Source organism: Echeneis naucrates, chromosome 10 (genome assembly GCF_900963305.1).
Source record: "Echeneis naucrates chromosome 10, fEcheNa1.1, whole genome shotgun sequence".
Lineage (NCBI taxonomy): Eukaryota > Metazoa > Chordata > Actinopteri > Carangiformes > Echeneidae > Echeneis > Echeneis naucrates.
The window spans coordinates 12327131-12346861 of NC_042520.1; the positions used below are offsets into that span (position 1 = coordinate 12327131).

Sequence of the window (19731 nt, forward strand, 5' to 3'; positions counted from 1 at the left end):
AAGAAGGGAGGAGGTGCAACGAAACAACAATTTCCCCATTCTGTCGGGTCGCTCCTCCGGGAAATGGGTGAAACATGGCGACAGTAAGGACATTGAGAGTCTTTATGAGTCACAGGATGACAAACATCAGCTGACAAAGTACTTTTAGAGGCGGATACTGTGTGTGGTAAATATTCATATAAATAATATTTCAATTTCCTTTGATTGTCACCCAGAATTAGAATATCTCTCCCTACAAACCTCCAGTGAATTCATCTCATCTCTGACTCATCCATTTGTGTCTTTGTTTGGGATTTTCTCTGCTCTGCCATGTTTCCTGCATGTCTCTCTCTGTGTAGCCTGAATGTGGTTGCATCCCTGCAGGTCATTCAGCACAGCCAAGCCCAGAGCTGAGCCAATAATGGCCACTGTGCTAAGGATGTGGAGAATGAGCAAAAAGCATACAGTGTTGGGACCGATGGCTGCCATAGCAACCACATTATACAACAGGAGAGGTGAGAGAGTCGGCCATTTTGGGAATGTGAATTTGCAGTGTTTGATATCATGCTGCTGTGAACTACTGGATTGCCAAGTTAAAATTCATTTGTCAAGAACAAAATATTAGTCTCAAAATGTCATATACAAATGAAAGCAGCTATGTTCAGGATTACTATTAGCTATTATGGTGCCTTCAGGATTTAGACTTTTTGTCCCACAAGCCTCATGAGCACATCATTTCCATCCCCCAACATCTGCAGCAGTGACCTGCTCCTTTTGTTTTGCTCAGTGACGTCGCAGATGAGCTATTTATAGAGGTGTGTGTTATTGTGTAAGACCTTTAGAAATGCACACAGAGCCTGAGCAGGCTGTCATGTTCTCTGCAGTCCCTTAAGAACAGAAATAAACTCTAGTATGACGTGTCACAGGAAAAGACGATGTGAGTTCTATAATTGGTTTGAGTTCATATTTTTTATATTTTTAGTCATGATTTGTTTGTCTCATTTCTGTTCTAAAACAACAGTAGAGATCAAACAATGTAAGCTGTACTATCAGCATCAATTTTCTTATTGTTCATTGCTCAAGAAAGAACATTTTTAAGGCTGATTCCAATGTAAACAAATAAGTGATGGGCCAAGCACCCAACCTCACTGGAAACATATTCCCCTTACTATCTGTGCTGCTAGGATTCCACTGCCAAAATCTGAAATTAGACAGAATGTGTAATGTAATACATGAATGTGCAATATTTGTTGTTTGCTGCTCAGCGTAATCCTGTTAGTTAAATAACTGTCTTGCAGTGGTGATGCTTAAATGTGGATTTCAGGCATAACCTGCTGTATTTGTTTGTCATGGATCATTTTATCATCAGAAGGGGGCCATTAGTCTTTAACTTATCATAGAATATACATATTAGCAGAAAACAAATAACACAACACTATAATTTTTTAAATGATTTCAGAATCTTTTTATTTGAAATGTCAGTGTCCAAGAGAAAATAAAACAGCAATATAAATATTAGCATAAAAATAAGAGTAACACAGGGATATAGCGTGGGGGCTAAGCATTTGATAAGAAAGATAATACAGCAGGATAGAGCAGTATTAATTCAGCAGCAGACGGACTTACACATATATAATATTTATAATTATTTGTTCATATGGACAGAAAGAGAATGAGAGGCATTCGTTCACAAATGCACAGGATAAAATCACCGCAAAGGAACATTAAGAGGTTACAGAAGGATAGAAACATTTCCATATTTTTTTGTTTTCTTTACAGGGTGATAAAAGATAGTAGAGAGAAAATGAACACAAAAATATGCGCAACACATATCACAAGTTAACTAGTCTACGTGTGTCACTTTGTTTACTTATCTAAAGTTATTTTTCATTAATTTATTTACACTGAAGAGTTAGTTGGCTTCCATGGTGCTTAGTTACTACATTGCAACACAAACTGTTGAAGTACATCTCAGATTTTTATTCATTGTCTTTTTTTTTTTTTTTTTAATTGTGGTTTTCTTATTTTTCTTGAAAAACAAAATGCAACACATTCCAGTAGTAAGCCACGCCTTGTGGAGAGGGACTTTTATTTTTAAAATGCTGAACTTCGTCCCTACTATACAAACAACTGGCTCATACCATCGACAGGATTTGAGTTTATTTACAGTGGGGAAGAGCCTCACAGGACCAAGGAGGGGAACAGAGAGGTGAGTGGTAGAGAGGCTGACGTTTCCCATTGATTTCAATGGAGAAGGATATTTCAAAGGGCTTTTAAGCGGCGTCTCCTCACAGGGACAGCTGTGCTTAGCTTTGTTGACCTCTATCAGGGTCAGTGCATTAGAGAAAGTTTAGGGGGTCGGCGGGTCAACATGGTTGCGCTGTACATTCAGTGGGCAGAGCCAAGGGTGTTTCCCACCCCCTCAGTTGATGTAATGGCACCACCTCAATCTGTTTACCTATAACCACAACCCCCCTCCGCTCCCCTGACCCAGCCTGAAAGCTGCCTTTTCTCATGCAGTGGTATCAGGATACGAGCCTGACAGACAGATGGAGTGGCAAAGAAAAATACTTTTTTTTCTTAGACAGACAATTCCTCTATGCTACCAAATCAGTAGATTCCAATTCAAATAAAAAGTTACTTGTGTCACATCAATAAGTTTCTTCAGCACTTCAGCATGGTGACGAAAAATACTTTGCAGAGGCCCTAAAAGCCTGCAAAGTGTCTAGATTCTTCTAAGCACTTAAGTTTACCAAATATAAGTGTTTCCCTAAAGACCAAAGAGTGATTTACTATCCCTACATCATCTCAACTTCAGAATATGAACAGTGCATTTCGCGTTGTTTGGCTCTCAACATGGGGTAATGAGTGAAGGGGGACAGTAGAGTGTGCAGGACATGACAGGCCAGTCCCCTGCTGCGTTACAGCATGACTGGTGACTCCACAACACAATACTGTGCCGCTCCACTCCCTGCTAGCCTTTCCTCTGGCTGCATGCTAAGGTCATAAAAACAACAGGAGATTAAAGTCTTAACTTTAAACTATGATTACAAAAGTAATCTTCATTTTGTGCCACGTAAATGCCCCATGTGCATTATACTGACCTGCGATTGGAGGGAAGATAATAGATTGAGGTTGTCCTCTTTTGCAATGCATAGTTTGCAACTCTAAACTAGTATATGTGGTTTTAACCTCAAGGAGCATGCAGAAGAATCTGTAATACCTGTCAAACAGCAGCCTCATATCCACAGGACTTATGCTTTAAGCCCTGCTAGGCTGACCCTATATAGGAATCTAATGGATGGCAACTAGCGTACTTTACAATAGCTGACTTTCTACTTCAGGGAAAGAGAACAATGACTCCAACATGAAAGACGTTAACATTTCTTCTCTTAATGCATCACTGCGTAAAGCCTTGTCATCCCAGCAAGGTTCATTACACTGAATCTCTTTGTCCAATTTTGATTTTGCCAAAAGTAAAAAAAAAAAAAGAGAGAGAAAGAAAAAAAAAAAATTACGATAACCCCCCATACCCCGCCAAAAATATCTACCAACTAAGATTACATGAGCAATACTGGACCTCTAGCACAGCACAGGTTAACACCAGCAACAGCCTCGAACACATTCACATTCTTCAAGACACTCTTTCAAAGAACCATCAACACCAATTGTGTTGCCGAAAGTGATTTGCTGTCATACTTAGAGCGTGGCTAGTGTGAGTAACAGCAGAGGCGTCAGATACCTAATGGGGGGATATAGGGGGTTGAATTTCTCATCCGATCAGGCCAGGTTTATCATTCCTCCACCTCTCTCCATCCAGGAACTACTTCTTCTCCTTCTTGGTGGACTTCTTCTTGGAGGCAGGGGTCTGGGCAGCTTTTGGGGGCTCGGGCTGAGCCGAGGCCTGGGGTGGGGGCAGCGCCTGCTGAGTGGCCTGCTGGGCTGTGGCCTGCTGCTGCTGGGGGTTGGACGTGAGGGTGGCAGTGCTGCCGGGGATGTAGACGTTCTGGCGGTAATCGGGCACATGCTGCAGAGTGAACTGGGGACTGTAGCGGGTGCTAAGGCCCATGGTGCCAGGCCCCAAGGTGGCTGTAGCCTCGCTCACTTCTGGGGGGAAGAGAGACAGAGTGGGGGAATAAGGGGTGAGGAGGGAGAAGGAAAAAGGGATGAAACTTGTTAGAGTCCAGATTTTTGGTATGAAAGTGTTACACAGAGGTACGGAAATGAAATAAGGTCAGTGATAGAAACAAAACTACTTGAATGCAAACTAACTAATAAAAAAGGGCAGGTGCAGACAAGAAGCTACAACGGTATTCATGCTGTGCACTTTCTGCATACAGGGATGATTAGACTGTGTCTTCGCCACACTCTTTGTCTCTGGTTTTCTGTCACACATACTGTTGGTGTGTGAATGACGTAGCTGCTAAGCTCATAATTCTCTCACAGCCCCTGCATTGCAGAGCCAGAGACACAAACGCTCCCTCCCCCATCCTGTAGTTTCTCTCAACCTTGACAAACACACGTACAAGAAAACTGAGTGCACAGAAAATACTCTTTCTGCTCACACTCAGTTCTTACACTTGGTTGTGGGATTCATCGTCCTTCTCATCTTAGTGACAGCAGTCAGAGCAGAGACGACCTTCAGGATTTAATCACATGCACTGTGTTTTTTTTCCCCCCTTCCTGGTAGCACTGTTTGTTGTGTCTATCTTTGTGCTGATGTGCAGGTAACCGCTCTGCCCAAGACAGAGAATTTTTCTCCCTCTGTTAACTCTGTTAACAATGTTCAGCACAGTGTCCAAGAGGAGTCCTCCAGGAAGCGTGTATGTGATGTGTCATTGGTTAAAAAAAAACTGTGGAAACAATGACTCGACTCTTTGGCAATAAATCTTGTCAAGTTTGTCCCTTCACCACTTGCCTGTTATTTTGTGTTTGCCTGTTTGGTGCCCGTTTGAGTCAATATAATGTGTATTTATCCATGTGATTACCAAGGCTTCCATAGTAACAGCCCAAAGATGAGTCACTCAGTATGTGTTCACATTGCTGGCTAGGTCATTGTAGGAGCAGAGCAGTAGGAGAGCAAGACGAGGAGGAGAACATGTGTTGTGCAATATGGGAATGATAATTTGATTAGCACGAAGGTTGAATATTACTTAAGTGTTGATGTAGCTGTATGTCATTAAACACTGTGGAAATATGCATCTCCGTCATGTAATTGAATACAACACATCAAATGTAGAGTAAGTGTGAAGAGCTGCAGTTCACTGGCGTGTCCAAATACGACATAAGGGTTGCTGTTGACGCTGATATGGACACAGCTACAACATGGAAACATTGACAGGAACAGTAAGTCAATAAGATAGTCTGAATAGTGAAAGCTAAAAGAAATACTCCACTACCCACACACACTTTCTGTCTGACCTGATGCTGACTGAAGAAGGTTTGAGAGATGATGTGATGGGAAAAGAAACCCGTGATGAGGTGAGGGACTCACCGTTGGCTGCAGCCATCAGGGCTTGGAGCTGCTCAGCTTCAGTCGGGGGCTGGGGCCAGGGGCCAGTTCCCATGGCAACCTCAGGTCCTCCAGTTGCCCTGGGGCAAAAATGAGAACGAGAAAGTGTAAATTACTGGTGGTTTGGGCGCGTGTGTGTTTAGCTTATTAGTTTGACAATTGGTGGTTTATGATGTAAAGACAAAGCAGCTGATGGCGAAGTACACAGCCTGAGGAGAACGCAGTGAGGATAGCAGGGAGCATGTAGGGCTTACAAAACAGGGTGTGTCACAAACAAACACACTCTTTCTCAGAAATATACAATGTGTCTGCACACAGACACACACTTAACACTGTACAACATTTATACTGTCCAATATGAACATGAGCGCTTCTGCCATCGAGCCTTATTAAATATTTAATAAGCCCAAGTTTAAAGGAAATAGCTGTGTGTATAGTCACACATGCGATGCTCGGTGAGTGCTGAACACTTCCATCTGGGCAAACATCACCTTCAAAGGCTTGTTTATTTAAAGTCTGCAATTTGCATGTGGAGGCAACAAAGGAGAAAGCAGAGTTGTGATCTTATGCTCACCTACTTTCATTCCCACACTTGTGATACACCAACACGAGCTCCAAAACTGACAATTAGGTCACAGCACTGAAATCATGTCCCTGCTCCCATTCCCAAGGTGATAAAAACCTCTTTTTTTAGATTTACTGGTGTTAGTTGGCAGTGAAATTAAAGTATGTTACCTTCATGCCACTGTGGATGCTACTTGTTCAGTTATAAAGGTGCAAAAACAAACAAACCAAAAAAAAAAAAGAATGGTAAATAAATGGTTACCATGTATCGCTCTCTAAATGTGCTGAATTGTGTGTCTGCATGTAAGTAAAGTAACACTGGTTGTTTGGGACACCAACAAACCACCACCGCACTGTCAGTGATGCACTAGGCGTTACAATCTTATGCCTTACTTCTAACAAGGCTTGTAGGAACACATGAGGAAGACAGTACTGTGTGTGTCTCAAAGGTGTATTCAATACATGGGACATGAAGAGTACAGCGCTCCATTCTATTTAAAACCAAGTAAGAAAAGCAAAGGACAAATTGGTCTGCTCAAGGGAAAGTAAAGGACATGAGGGAGAAAAGAGTGAAAAAAGAATTCTGACACAAAAACTGGGCTCTGTTCAGGTTGCCAAATCCCACCGCCAAAACTCTGAAGTGGTTATCGCCTCAGAGCCAGGGAGAGGCTGAGGGAGAGAAACATGTACGTCCTGTGCCAAACAGCCAATGAGAAACAGGCTGAATAAGAGCACAATCACTGAAGGCAGGGCAGCCATTTTGTGCCACTTCACATCAGTAAAGAGTTAAGGAATGCCTCATTTGTTCCAAATTAGTGTCATGTTCTTATCACATCCTGTGATTGCGTTAAGGGCTTCCTATGAACTGTATTATCACTTCCTGTGGGCAAGATAGTGAACTAGTCCGGAGGGATGTCCTGGGTTTGCCAGGCTTTTTCCTCTGCAGCCTTGCGCAACGTGTTATATCTCCAAGGATGCCTTTAACGGAGAACCTTCGAGAAAAAACCCCAAACTTAATTTATCTGATATAGCCAGTCACATGGTGAACAGTTATTCATTGTCTCTATTTCTTGTCATCCTGGTGATATATGGCATGACAAAGCCACATGTGGTGATGTTGAGCTACAACCATCACAGACAGACATCAAAGGCAACACTGCATGGTAAGCCAGTCCCCTAGAGGGAGGGAGAAGAAGAGCTCTAAAAGGACTGTATATAATAAGCACACATACAAGGCATAGCAAATCTATAAAACACTGCACGCAAACTGAAAAGTGTCACAATCCTTTCTACGCCACAGCAGGCATTGTGGCCTATGCACACCAATCAGCAAACCCCATCACACTTTTAGGGACACTAACAAAAGCTATGGGTTAAGTACATCTACACAAAGTACATCTACACTCAACTGCAGTGCACTACCTAGAAGTTTTTAGCCACTGTCTGCCCTTATCAGCTGATCAGGATGCTCCAAACCGTGACTAAAATTGAGCACTGATCAGCTGCTATGGACAGAAAGGTACTGTACAGTGTCTACATCTAAATTGGTACCTTGTCCCACTCTTCGGCGTCCATCGTATGTGTGTACCGTACGGCATGTGGGGACTAAAAACACAACAAGTTATACAGTCTGCAAGAACCATGTTGTATTTTTACTGAAGGCCGGGATGAGAGTTAAAAAAAAAAAGAAAAAGAAAATGCTGAGATAGAGTGCTCCAGATCTCTGTGGAAAATATTCGGAGTCTGTATTATCCATTTAAATACCAGAGATGGGAAGTTCGTTTTTCTTTTTATCAACCACGAGCATGAATTATGTCCAACATATCCATAATCCCAGTGGTCTTCCAAAACTGCAGTGGCTTTTACATGTGTGTGTGTGTGTGTCGGTAAAATTTTCCTAACTTAGCTCAACTGGCTGACATGTTTCTGGGAGACTCGCACAGTGTTGTGCAATCACTGTTGTGAAAAGTGTAGCTGCAGACACCATTTTTGCCCATACAACTTGGGCGAACAGAAACAAACACTCATTACAATACATGGCAGACTTAGAGAAACACAATCTGTTGTCATTTGATGGGTAATTTCCTGACTTAAAAAAATGACATTTCAGCAAGTATGACACCTTGCATGGAAAAAAATGGAGAGAAAAAGAAGGATAACTAAGCGATCCCATCCCCCTCACCAGCTCTGGTCACCTTCCCTCATCAGCAGTACTGAGTGATGGCGCTCAGGCTCAGAGAGCAAAGAGGAGAGGAACAGGAGGGGAGGGGGAGGGGTAGTGGAGGCTGTGGCAGCCATTTTATAAAGCAGCTTGCAAAAAGGCAGAGATGCTCATTCAGGAATGTAACTAAGGAATCTGAACTCATGGTACTGAGTCATGCAATAAAAGGCAGGAATTACACCACCGTTCAAGGTGAAGCATTGCATTATGATTTCTTGTTCAAGCGGGCCTTTAAAATCAGAATCCTGCAGACAGCACTCACTACAATCTCCCTGTTTCTGTCATTCCTGATCCTCTGTCACTCCCTATTTCAACACAACAAGCTGCTCTTTTGAAGCACAATATGTCTGTGACAATGCTGGGCATTTTACCAGTGTGCATGTCAGTTTACTTACCCACTGGGTCCAGGTCTCTGTCCCTGTGTGAAGCGCCAGTCATTGTTGGGGGGCTTTTGCTGTGAAGAGAACATAAGATGCAACATGAAATTTATGTTTGATCAGCAACATCAGCAAGCGGTTTGAGGTGCACCATTTGGTTAATAAGATGCAGCATCGCAGCTGACACATCTGTGTGTGTGATGGTGTTCATCTGTGTACATCCTTTTGTGTGTCAGTCTGTCATTTGGAAAACGGTTTTTTGTTTTTTTTCCAAAGGGTTACAGATGGCTACAAATATCTGTGTGCTCAGGCATCCATATTGTTCCAAGAGTGCTGGAGCATAAAGTGCTGCAGAGCACAAACGCTCGGATTTAGTTCATACAATGGGAGCAAAACTGAAAACTAAATGCACATTGAATCAAAAAGAGTAACTACACAATTACTTAAGAGGGCAATCAACTGTAGAATAATGAGGAAAACACACCAATGCAGCCAGGAGGTGAATCAGACATCATGAGGAATTGTATCAAACTGGATTCCTTCACTGGATGATGATACACCAAAATCTGCTAAATCACTGCACTCCTGCTCATGTCCTTCCAGGACTTATTTTTATTCATCTAGTGTAGCGAGAAGGTAGAGGGCTACTATAAAATGATTTTAGTATGCATTGACAGCTCAGAGAACCCTTGAAAGATGATACTGTTTGCTATTTGATACAAAACTTAGATGTGGATCTAATGGTGGATCGGCAGTAAAAGCCTCTGTCATTGCTATACGTCTCAGCTGCTCTCTATTAATGTCCTTGAGTCCATTGCACTGGCCATGTCATTGTGTCTTTTCCATCTCTCTCACTCTCTCTCATGCTCTCTTGTTGTGCAGTGATGCAGTGAATAGACCCTTGGCTTGCCTCCAGATTATGCTGCCTAATCGACACAAGAGCTCCCCGGACAGAGAGGCCAGCAGGATGATGTGCTGCATTATTAAAAGAGCTGTTCTACCCGAGGGAATCAGAGGCAAGAGAGCAGGAGAGAAAAAAGAAAGAAAACCCTTAAAAGCTATGCAAACTTGGAGCAAACATGCAACTATCGTGACTTCAAGCAGCTATCAAAACGTAGGCAAAAAGAAAAGGAAAACGTGGGTTGAAACATGCGAAATGGGGAAAAAAGTGTTCCACATCCTTGAAAACAAAATGAGTGACCACCATCCCACAAAAACAAGAAAAAGAAGTCAGAGCTACTGAAACGGGGGAGTGAAAGAAACTAATGTGACTCATTGAATGTCTGTGAGTTAAATTTCTATATCGTCTACAAAGGTATCTGTATTCATCCTGATCAGTAAACACAAGCAGTCATGTCTTCAGCATTTTGCAGGAAGAGACAGAAAAAGGCAGTACAAGTCTGGTTGCACTTTCATAACAAACGACAACGGCACAACTCCGGATATTATTACAACACGAAACTGCTGTGGACAAGGATGAGAAGATGAGCGCATATCTGAGCTGTTATCCTTGGTTGATGTCTAGAACCTAAAAATGGACTCAGAGATGAGTAAGTGTGAGTGGGCATGTTAACTCGGAGTTTTGGTAGAGAGAGAGAAAGCACAGAGGGGAGGTAAACATCCGCAGAGAGGCCCAGCGTTCCAGCTGTGTGACTCGCTCTCACCGCACACACAGACTTAACATTTCCAAGGCCAGATCGCTCTCCATGCATGTAGAGTAAAGGCTAACATAGTCTGGAATACGGAGTCCCACTGCTAAACAGTTTGGCTACACATACACGTCACAGGTAATATCCAAAGGAATGCAGTTCTCTTCTGCTCGCGCAAAAACTTTAAGACGAAGTGAATTTCACAAAACATAATCGCAAAAATGTTAGATACTTCGTCCCTAGTTCTTTGGTAAGCATAGTTCAAAATAACAAGAGTTACCAAAAAGCCAGGTTTAATGACACCTTTGGCTGTGCTTGTTTCCTTATCACCTTATGTCTGAAGTGAGTTGCTCGGTAAATACAAATGAGATCAAATCTTTTTGTGTTTTGTTAGTGAAAATGAAATTTAATGGCAGGAGAGAAAGCCAGACAGACACACCAGACAGTGGAGGCAGAAGATCCTACACTTGTGTGAGCTTCGACTATCTTCAAATAGAGAGACTTTCATTACATACCCGAAGCTTTACACACCGTCAGGCCGCTTCATATTGAAGCGGTACCAAAGAGCTTTGAGAGATATCTAGATGAATTACAACCTGACTCTTAGATTCTGCACTGTGTGTCAGTTCAAGCACTATCACGAGAGATATTCATTAGGTGAGCAGTGAATAAATCAGAGAGTTGGTGTTGGTCACATCAGGAATACATCCATCATGTTTGTAAGCGTGTGAATCTTAACATTAATTAAAAAATTTGGTTTACTATTTAACCACTTCTTTATCAGGATACACAAATATTTATCCAGGTGTATGGCAGAAATCAATATATCACCTGTCACCTGCTGCTTTATGTCGAAGACCCAGTTTCCTGGCTGTACTGCACCTGGCGCTCTGTCTGAAAAGAGGAAGTTGTTTCTATTCTGTTGCTCTGATAATCTTTAGCACACATACAGCACACCATACAACCTCCAACATACAGAGGCAAACACATCCACTCCCTCATGCTGTTTCCCAGAAACCTCACACTTTTGTTTTTTAAAACTAGATTATTATTATTAGGTCAGTGGGGAGGATGGTAAACCACTAAATTGTAGGATCACTTGAACAATTAGTTCACCATACGTGAAAACCTGACACATAAGAGAAACCCAATATGTAGTGCTCGATTTCATACGGTTTTCCCTTCCTCGGACATCATGACTCTACAAACAAAACCTGGACAGCAGTTTCTGTGAACTACATGAACCAGTTTGTCGAATGTACAGCTTTGTTGTTCATAAAAGTAATATATTTAAAAAGCACTTCAATGTCTGTACACGTGCCTTCCTAAGCTCCAAAAGCCAACCTAACAGAACAAAAGGACAAACTGAAAAGATAAAAGTCAACACCCAACTAAAGGCAGACTCACGATATAAGGATTACACATTCATGAACGAAAGATTGATCATGCTGTTAGTTTTTTTTTTTTTTTTTTTTAAACTAAATCACACACAAGCATATAAACACCCACAATGATTGCTGCATCCCTAAAGCCTGTAGCACATGTGCATAAAGCCATTCTTCCTCTCCTTTTATCTACCCCTCTACCTCTTTTCCTGTCTTGTCCTCATTGCACACGTGTCACCGGAGCAGGGAGACAGATGGTCCCCCGATGACCTCAGAGTCAATCTAATTCAGCGTGGAGAAAGAATCTGTGTCATACAGACGCATGACAAAGAGCAGAATTAAATTATATTAAAGGAGAATACATCTTGTTGTGTGAAAAAGAGATAATTGCCATCAACACCACAGCTACATGTTCAATGAAGACTCCTTCAGTCTGAATGAAACATGATATGAATGAGAATGAGTGGATTCTGGCTGAGAAAAACCACTCTTACATCTTAGTGAGAGCATAGTCTGCTATTTTCTATCCCAGGCTTCCTTTGCATTAAAACATTAAATGGCTTGAGTCTGGGTGGGATTGTTTTACTCATCTTTCCTTTTAGCCCGACTCTGAACACGTAGAAAAGATCTAAACATGGGAAAGAGCAAGTACAGCCTCAGTCATGTGATGACGAGTCCTGGAACCAATCAGCAAAAGTTCAGAGGACAACAGGAAGTCAGGGGTCAGGTCACCGACCTCACAAATTCCTGTTTTTTAGCTCCTGCTTTATTCTTTGGCTCTTCCTCCCTCTCGTTTCCATTTTATTTCCTTGGCCCTTTTCCTCTCCTTTTCACCCCCCCAATCTCGCCCTCTGTCATCCTGTTCCCCTCTGTCTCCGAGCCATTTCACTGAGCCAACACTGCAGGACCTATTTTCATCTGTTTGTCTCCTCCTCTCCATCTGCTAGGAGCACTTACGTCTCCCCTTTCCCCTCTCTTCAGCTATCTGCAGCAACTTTCTTTCAGCCTCGTCTCTATCTCTCATATCTGCCAGCTAATTAACTGAATGTCAAAGATAGCGGCCATTTTCTTGCATTGGGTCAGATTAAATATTACGCAGCCTCTTCACACTACTCAAACTCTCTTAGAGCCTTTTCACCATTTAAAAAGAGGTTTCTCCTGCTAAAAAAAAAAAAAAAAATGTAGAAATAATGGTGGTACACGAACATACAAGACAACAGTTTAGATATTTAAGCAGCTCTAAAATTCATACATCCAGCAGCTGCATTTGTCTTCTCCCACCACGGCATTTCGACCAATGCCATCTCTCATACTTAGGCCCTCACCTCACTGGCTGAGTTCATAAGGTGCTTCCTGCTGAGTGTCATGTTGAGTGTATTGTTGTGACTCAACATGGGTGTCTTCATAAATACAAAGTCACTTCGGCTTGATATGGTGGAATAGCATGGCCTGTAAGTGCGTGTGTGTGGCTCCTGGGGGCCTCCCACAACCTCCATGTAACGTATAGGTCCATCGGTGTTGAGTTGGAGGTGCAGGTCCTTGCTGGGCCTCTGATGATAGCGGCTGGGCCTGTGCCGACTGTAGCAGCAGCAGTCCGAGCCTCCTAGGCCTGGGCCACGGTGCCTTAGGCAGCGTACCATGAGGATGACAAAGGTGATAAAGGAGACAGCTGATACACAGGCTAGAGAGATGATGAGGTAAAGGGTGATGTCTGACATCCCAGCGTGGTGATAGAAGGGGGTGTGGCGAGGGCGTACTGGAGCATTGTTGGTGCTGCTTTTCTCATCCACAGTTACTGTAACATTCACAGAACAGGACTTTGGTGGGTCACCATTGTCCTGAATGATGATCACAATGTCATAAGATGAGCCCCCTTCCTCCTCAGCCAACTTGTGGGCTGTGCGGAGCTCCCCGCTATGTGCCCCTATACGGAACATGCCAGAATTTGATCCAGGGGTGATGGAGTAAAACAGCCATGCATTGTGCCCGCTGTCTGCATCCACCCCAACAAGTTTACTTATGATGTGCCCCGGTCCAGCGGATGGGGGCACACTGAGCCGCAATCCTTTGTCTTTGGGGTAAAATGGATGCACAACCACTGGTGCATTATCATTCACATCTACCACAAACACATGCACAGTGACGTTGGCAGTCTTTGGGGGCACACCTGCATCTCGGGCCTGAACCTCAATTCGAAAAGCATTCAGCTGTTCATGATCTAGAGAGCGCATGCTGTATATGTGCCCACTCTCTGGGTTAATATAGACATAAGAGGAAATAGGTGAGCCCATCACTGTGCTGGGAAGAATGGAGTAGGAGATGCGGGCATTGTCGCCAAGGTCAGGGTCAGTGGCTGAAACAGCAGCGATGGGTGCACTGGGTGCATTGTTCTCTGGGATGTCCACAGAGTATGAGGGCTGAGAAAAGGTGGGAGCATTGTCATTTACATCGGACAGCTTTACCACAAAGGAAGTTTGTGATGAAAGGGGAGGGGAACCAGCATCAGTGGCCTTGATGACCACTGTGTACTCTGGGACAGTTTCACGGTCCAGTTTGCCAGCAGTGATGAGGCTGTAATGCATGCCAGAAGCTGAATTAAGTTTGAATGGTAAACCTGGCTGGACAGTTAATGTAACCTTCCCATTCTCACCAGAGTCCAGGTCTCGTGCACTTATGAGGGCTATCACTGTCTCTGGAGCAGAGTCCTCTCTGATAGGACTGGTCAGTGACGTCAGTGTCACCTCTGGTGCGTTGTCATTCACATCAATGATGTCCACAATGACGTTGCAAGAGCCCTCCATTGCAGGAGAGCCACCATCTCGGGCCTGCACAGTGATGTGATGTGCAGTGGCTTTCTCATAATCCACATCACCCTTCACACGGATCTCCCCAGTTTTAGAATCCACACTGAAAAGTCTGAGAACTCGTTCCGGTGTGTATTTACTAAACAAGAAAGATATTTCCCCGTTGCTGCCCGCATCCGCGTCCGTCGCGTTGAGTTTAGTTACTAAAGTGCCTTGTGCAACATTTTCTAATAGTCTAACTTTCTTTACCGGTTCGTCAAAGACAGGAGCATTGTCATTTACATCCAGTATTTTGATGAGCAGAAGGGTTGAGCCAGATTTCTCAGGCTGACCGCCATCAACAGCGGTGAGCGACAGACGAAACTGGCCCTGCGTCTCCCTGTCCAAAGGTTTGCCTACAACCAGCTCTGGAAATTTGCTGCCGTCACTTTTACTTTCCACATTCAAAGTAAAGAAGTCGTTTGCTGCCAAATGATAAGTGCGTAATGAGTTGGTCCCAACGTCTGGGTCGTGTGCGCTCTCCAAACGGAACCTGGTGCCAGGCGCAGCCGCCTCGGAGATCTCCAAAGAAATGTTACTGGTTGAAAACTGCGGCGCGTTATCATTCACATCCAGAACGTCCACCACGACCCGGTGGCTTTCTAAAGGATCCTCCAGAAGTATCTGAAGTTGTAGCGAGCACGTGGAGCTAAGTTCGCATATTTGTTCTCTGTCAATGGTTTGTTTAATCACCAAGTCGCCGGTCCCCTGTTTTACCTCAAAGTACTGTGTTGTGGACTCCCAGACCACCCGCAACCTCCTCTGTTCAATCCGCTGAGGACTGAGATTCAGGTCTTTAGCGATATTCCCAACCACAGAACCAGGTCTTAGCTCCTCCGATACGGAATAACTGAGCTCGGCGGTCGCACAAGAGAGGCAAGCTAGAGAAAAGCAAATCCTCCACAGCCTGCCTCCTCCGGAGCGCTTCCTCTGTCTGGAGTCCATTGTGCTGGGAAAGTTTCTAACTTCTTCTCTCACCGTAACGTCTCCATTGCGGTATTAAAACGAGGTCACCCGGCCCCTCGGTAAACATTTCCTCTTTAAAAACAGTGCGATTGGAAGTTTTGATGTGATCATGGCCGCCGACTTAAAAGAGAAATCGAGGAGGAAAATCAAAGTATTTTTCCGTCTCCACTGAGGCTCAGCTCCTTCTCCACCGCCTCACTCTCCTCGTGGGCGGGGAGAGGACACAGAGGCCTTCCCTCTCATTGGAGGACAGGGCTGGACCAGGGCTGACACAGACACAGACACACATACACACACACAAACTTTTTCTGTGACTCCACGTCCACTAACAGAGAAGTAGTGAGAAATTTACCGCAATTGCATTTAAGCATTGGGTGATGTCAATTACAAAAGGAAGCAACCCTTAAGGTGGAATATGTTAACACTCGGCAACTAAATAATAATAATAATAATAATAGTAAAAACCTGTACGCTTTATCTTCCTGTTGCAAATTTGGAAAAACTCTGTCACGTGTCCTCACCGAGCGCTCCTCATGTTGAGACAAAGGGAAATATCGAACAGCTGTTATTTATAGCGATGCTGGGTGCTTCCGCAGGGGGGCACAGTTTTCTAAGTCCCCCCCCCCCCCCCACACACATGAAAGAACACACTTTTGTTGGTGAAAAAACGGGAATAACATATGATTGCTGTAGACAACGTAAATGAAATTATTAAATTGATGTTATGTCAATTTAATGAGAGCGATTGCTGAGAAGTCCAAAAAACGAAAACTGAAAGCTTTCATTGGGAGCTCTCAACTGAGAACAAAAACTCAAGAGTGGATGTTAAAAAAACTCACCCAAAACAAAACAAACAAACAAACAACAGATAAAGCGAATTCTGCTGCGCCCACTCCACACTGTGGCTTTTCATTTCAGGCTCACCTGCTGGCTCTCAAAGGTCCAGGTGCTGTCGGGTAAAGAAGCATCCAGGACACTGATGACCTCCTTAAAGTCTGTGGTGCTGCTGGGCTTAATCAGAGTGAAGTCACTGTACTCTGACATTGGAGACATGCACGACCTGAAGGACTGACTCTGAGACAGCATGTCTCCTCCCAGGACCTCCACGTACTTTATGGGTCCATCAGTGTTGAGCTGAATCTGCAGGTTTCTGTTGGGGTTCTTGTAATCATCACAGTCGCTCCGTCTCATGCAGCAACTACCGCTGCTTCTGCTGCTCCTGATGCATTTAACCGCTAAGATGAGAAAAGTCACCAGAGACAGCACGGACACCGAGGCCAGAGACAGAATCAAATACAGGGTGATTCTGCCAGTTTTCTTGCTGGGCTCCACCGCTTTCTGTCGGAGGTCTAAGATGGGCTCGTGGAGACCGTCCTCCACCATAATGGACACCGTGACGGTGGAGGACTGGACCGGTTCCCCGTCGTCCTTGATCTCTATGAGCAGCCTCTGAGAGGAGTCGTCCTGCTCGGACACAGCGCGTTTAGTCCTCACCTCCCCTGTGTACAGGTTGACAGTGAACAGAGAGGAGTCTGTGGCCTCCGCCAGTCTGTAGGAGATCCAGGCGTTGTGGCCCGAGTCAGCATCCACGGCCGTCACCTTAGTAACCAGGTGACCCGCTTTAGCAGAGCGGGGCATCCTCTGATGAGAGAGGGAGCCCAGGGCAGCGGACGAGGGGTAAATAACAGCGGGGGCGTTGTCGTTCTGGTCCAGGATAAAAACATGGACAGTGGCGTTGCTGCTGAGACACGGAGAGCCCTGATCCTTGGCCTGAACCAGAATCTGAAACACCTTCAGTTTCTCATAGTCAAACGAGTGCATGCTGTAGATGCTGCCGTTATCTGAGTTCATGTAAACATAGGAAGAGACAGAGACGTCCTGGACTTTAGAGTCCAGTATAGAGTAAGACACTTTAGCATTTTCACCAAAATCCAGGTCAGAGGCTGATACTGAGTACAGTATAGATCCTGGTACCCCATTCTCTTTTAAGTATACATTATAGGAGGGCTGAGTGAATACCGGAGGGCTGTCGTTCACATCAGTGATTGTGACTGGTATAGTTTTCTTACTGGACAGAGGAGGAGAGCCTGAATCAGTGGCTGTTATCTCAACATCATAGTGTGAGCAGCTCTCTCTGTCTAGAGGCTCACAGGTAACCAGCGCGTAATTGTTGGAAAACGAGGGTTTTAAATTAAATGGTGAGCCCGTAGTTAGTTGTAACGTGACTTTACCGTTATTGGCCGAGTCGACGTCTCGGGCACTGATCAAGGCCACCACTGTGCCACTTGGCGCGTCTTCTCTTACTGGCTTTGGCTGAGACGTGAGAACAATTTCGGGAGCATTATCATTGAAATCGGTAATATCAACCTGCACGCGACAGTGACCCTCCATTTCCGGGCTGCCTTTATCTTTCGCAGTTACATCGATGTCGTATGATTTGGCGGTTTCATAGTCGAGCTCTCCTTTCAGACTGATTTCACCTGTTAACGGGTTAATATCAAAGATTGACAGGACAAAATCTGGTGTCCGAGAGCCAAACGAAAACTCAATGTCACCGTTTAAACCTTCATCTGCATCTGTTGCCTTGGGCTTGATAACAATAGTGCCCTTTGCGCTTCTTTCCCCAAGGGCAACTTTGTAAAGGTTTTTCTCAAACACGGGAAAATTATCATTACTATCAAGCACACTGATGGTTATTTGTGAGGTTCCAGATCTTACTGGATTCCCACCGTCTAATGCTGTCAGCAATATTTTGTGAACAGCTTTTTTTTCTCGATCTAGAGGCTTTTCTAAAATAAGCTCTGGAGCGGTCTTTCCCCCTTCTCTCTCTTTGATTTTAAGAGAGCAACAGTCATTTTTACTAAGAGTGTATGATTTTATCGAATTGGTTCCAACGTCGGGATCCGTTGCACTCTCCAAAGGAAATAGCGTACCAACAGCTGCCAGTTCGGCTATTTTTAAAGATATTTCATTTGAAAGGAAATTTGGGGAGTTGTCGTTGATATCGCGTATTTCGACTTCAATGCGATGTAACTGTAGCGGGTCCTCAATAACTACTTGCAGAGGCAACACACAGCTGGCGCTTTGTCCACATAAAGCCTCTCTGTCTATTCTGTCATTCACCACCAGCTCGCCCTTCCCCGCATCCACACTGAAATACTGCTCACCAGCCTCAGAGGCGACTCGCAGTTTACGGTCAAAAATGTCAGATAATCCCAAACCCAGATCTTTGGCTAGATTTCCTACAACAGAGCCCTGTTTTAGTTCCTCTGGGATGCTGTAACGAGTCTGTCCGTCTATTGTAGTCCATAAAAGAAAGAAATGATGCCACCAAAGAGCCTGCCATCTCCAGTCTCGGTATCCTGTTCTCTTTGTCATTTCTGATTCAACAAAATACTTCATTCCCAATCCACAGCAACAAAAAAGATGAAGTCATAATCCTGATTGCACGAGTGTAGCATATTCCTGGAAAAGGGTATTTGTTCATCGTGAAAGATAACATAAAAATAACCTTATACTTCCAGTTCTATACACATCATTTACCTACTCTCTCCCCATTCTAAGCACTGTGGTTTTGGTGCTGAAGCTGCATGGGGGAGGGAGTAGATCTCTTTGTACAGTTCTGGATGCGATTGGTACACAGCATCCATCTTACACATCCAATGAGAGGGGCGCAGAGGAGCACCGTTAAAGACACACACGATATTGCAATGTAATGAAAGACGATAAGCGGAATACAATAGGAAGAGAGACTTTGCCATATTCCATTTGCCTGGCTCAAATAAATGTAAAATAATTACATGTATTGACAAACAGCAATGTTTCATCTCCACGACATATACCATCCATTCATTTTCTACTGCTTATCCGTTTTCAGGCCACGGGGGCTGCTGGAGCCAATCCCAGCTCACACTGGGTGAGATCGGAGTACACCCTGGGCAGGTCACCTGTCCATCACAGGGCCAACACACAGAGTCACACAGAGACACACAGAGACAAACAACCACTCACGCTCAGACATATCGACAATTTAGAGACACAATTTTTGCCAGTCTTGTATAAATGCAATCACAATTGTTTATTTTCTCAGTCCAGAAAAGCCATGTAGCAAAATGAGAGAAATAGTTAAAGCATGTAAGTTAAACATGGGTGTATTTTCATTTTCAGTTGAGTAAATGTCATCAGTCAGTCTGACGGTCTGTCCTCCTCCTGCCTCGAGTCAGAGTCGCTGTCCA

General features: G+C 44.1%; 1 protein-coding gene across 16 annotated transcripts in view; it reads right to left on the reverse strand.

The window, feature by feature from the left end:
* Positions 1-1921: 1921 nt before the first annotated feature.
* LOC115049691 (protocadherin gamma-C5-like) overlaps positions 1922-19731 on the reverse strand; it is a 209194-nt gene continuing 191384 nt past the window's right edge. For 11 of the 16 annotated variants that reach the window (XM_029512132.1, XM_029512135.1, XM_029512134.1 and 8 more), the window contains exons 2-4: positions 8672-8730; positions 5474-5571; positions 1922-4086 (exon numbers count right to left, since the gene is read on the reverse strand). In XM_029512132.1, coding sequence (XP_029367992.1) covers positions 3803-4086; positions 5474-5571; positions 8672-8730 — 441 coding nt within the window. In that variant the 3' untranslated portion in view covers positions 1922-3802. Of the gene's footprint in view, positions 4087-5473; positions 5572-7606; positions 7661-8671; positions 8731-13012; positions 15670-16420; positions 18875-19731 lie in introns of those variants that run through there. The other 5 variants (XM_029512121.1, XM_029512127.1, XM_029512124.1 and 2 more) reach the window with 5 other exon arrangements.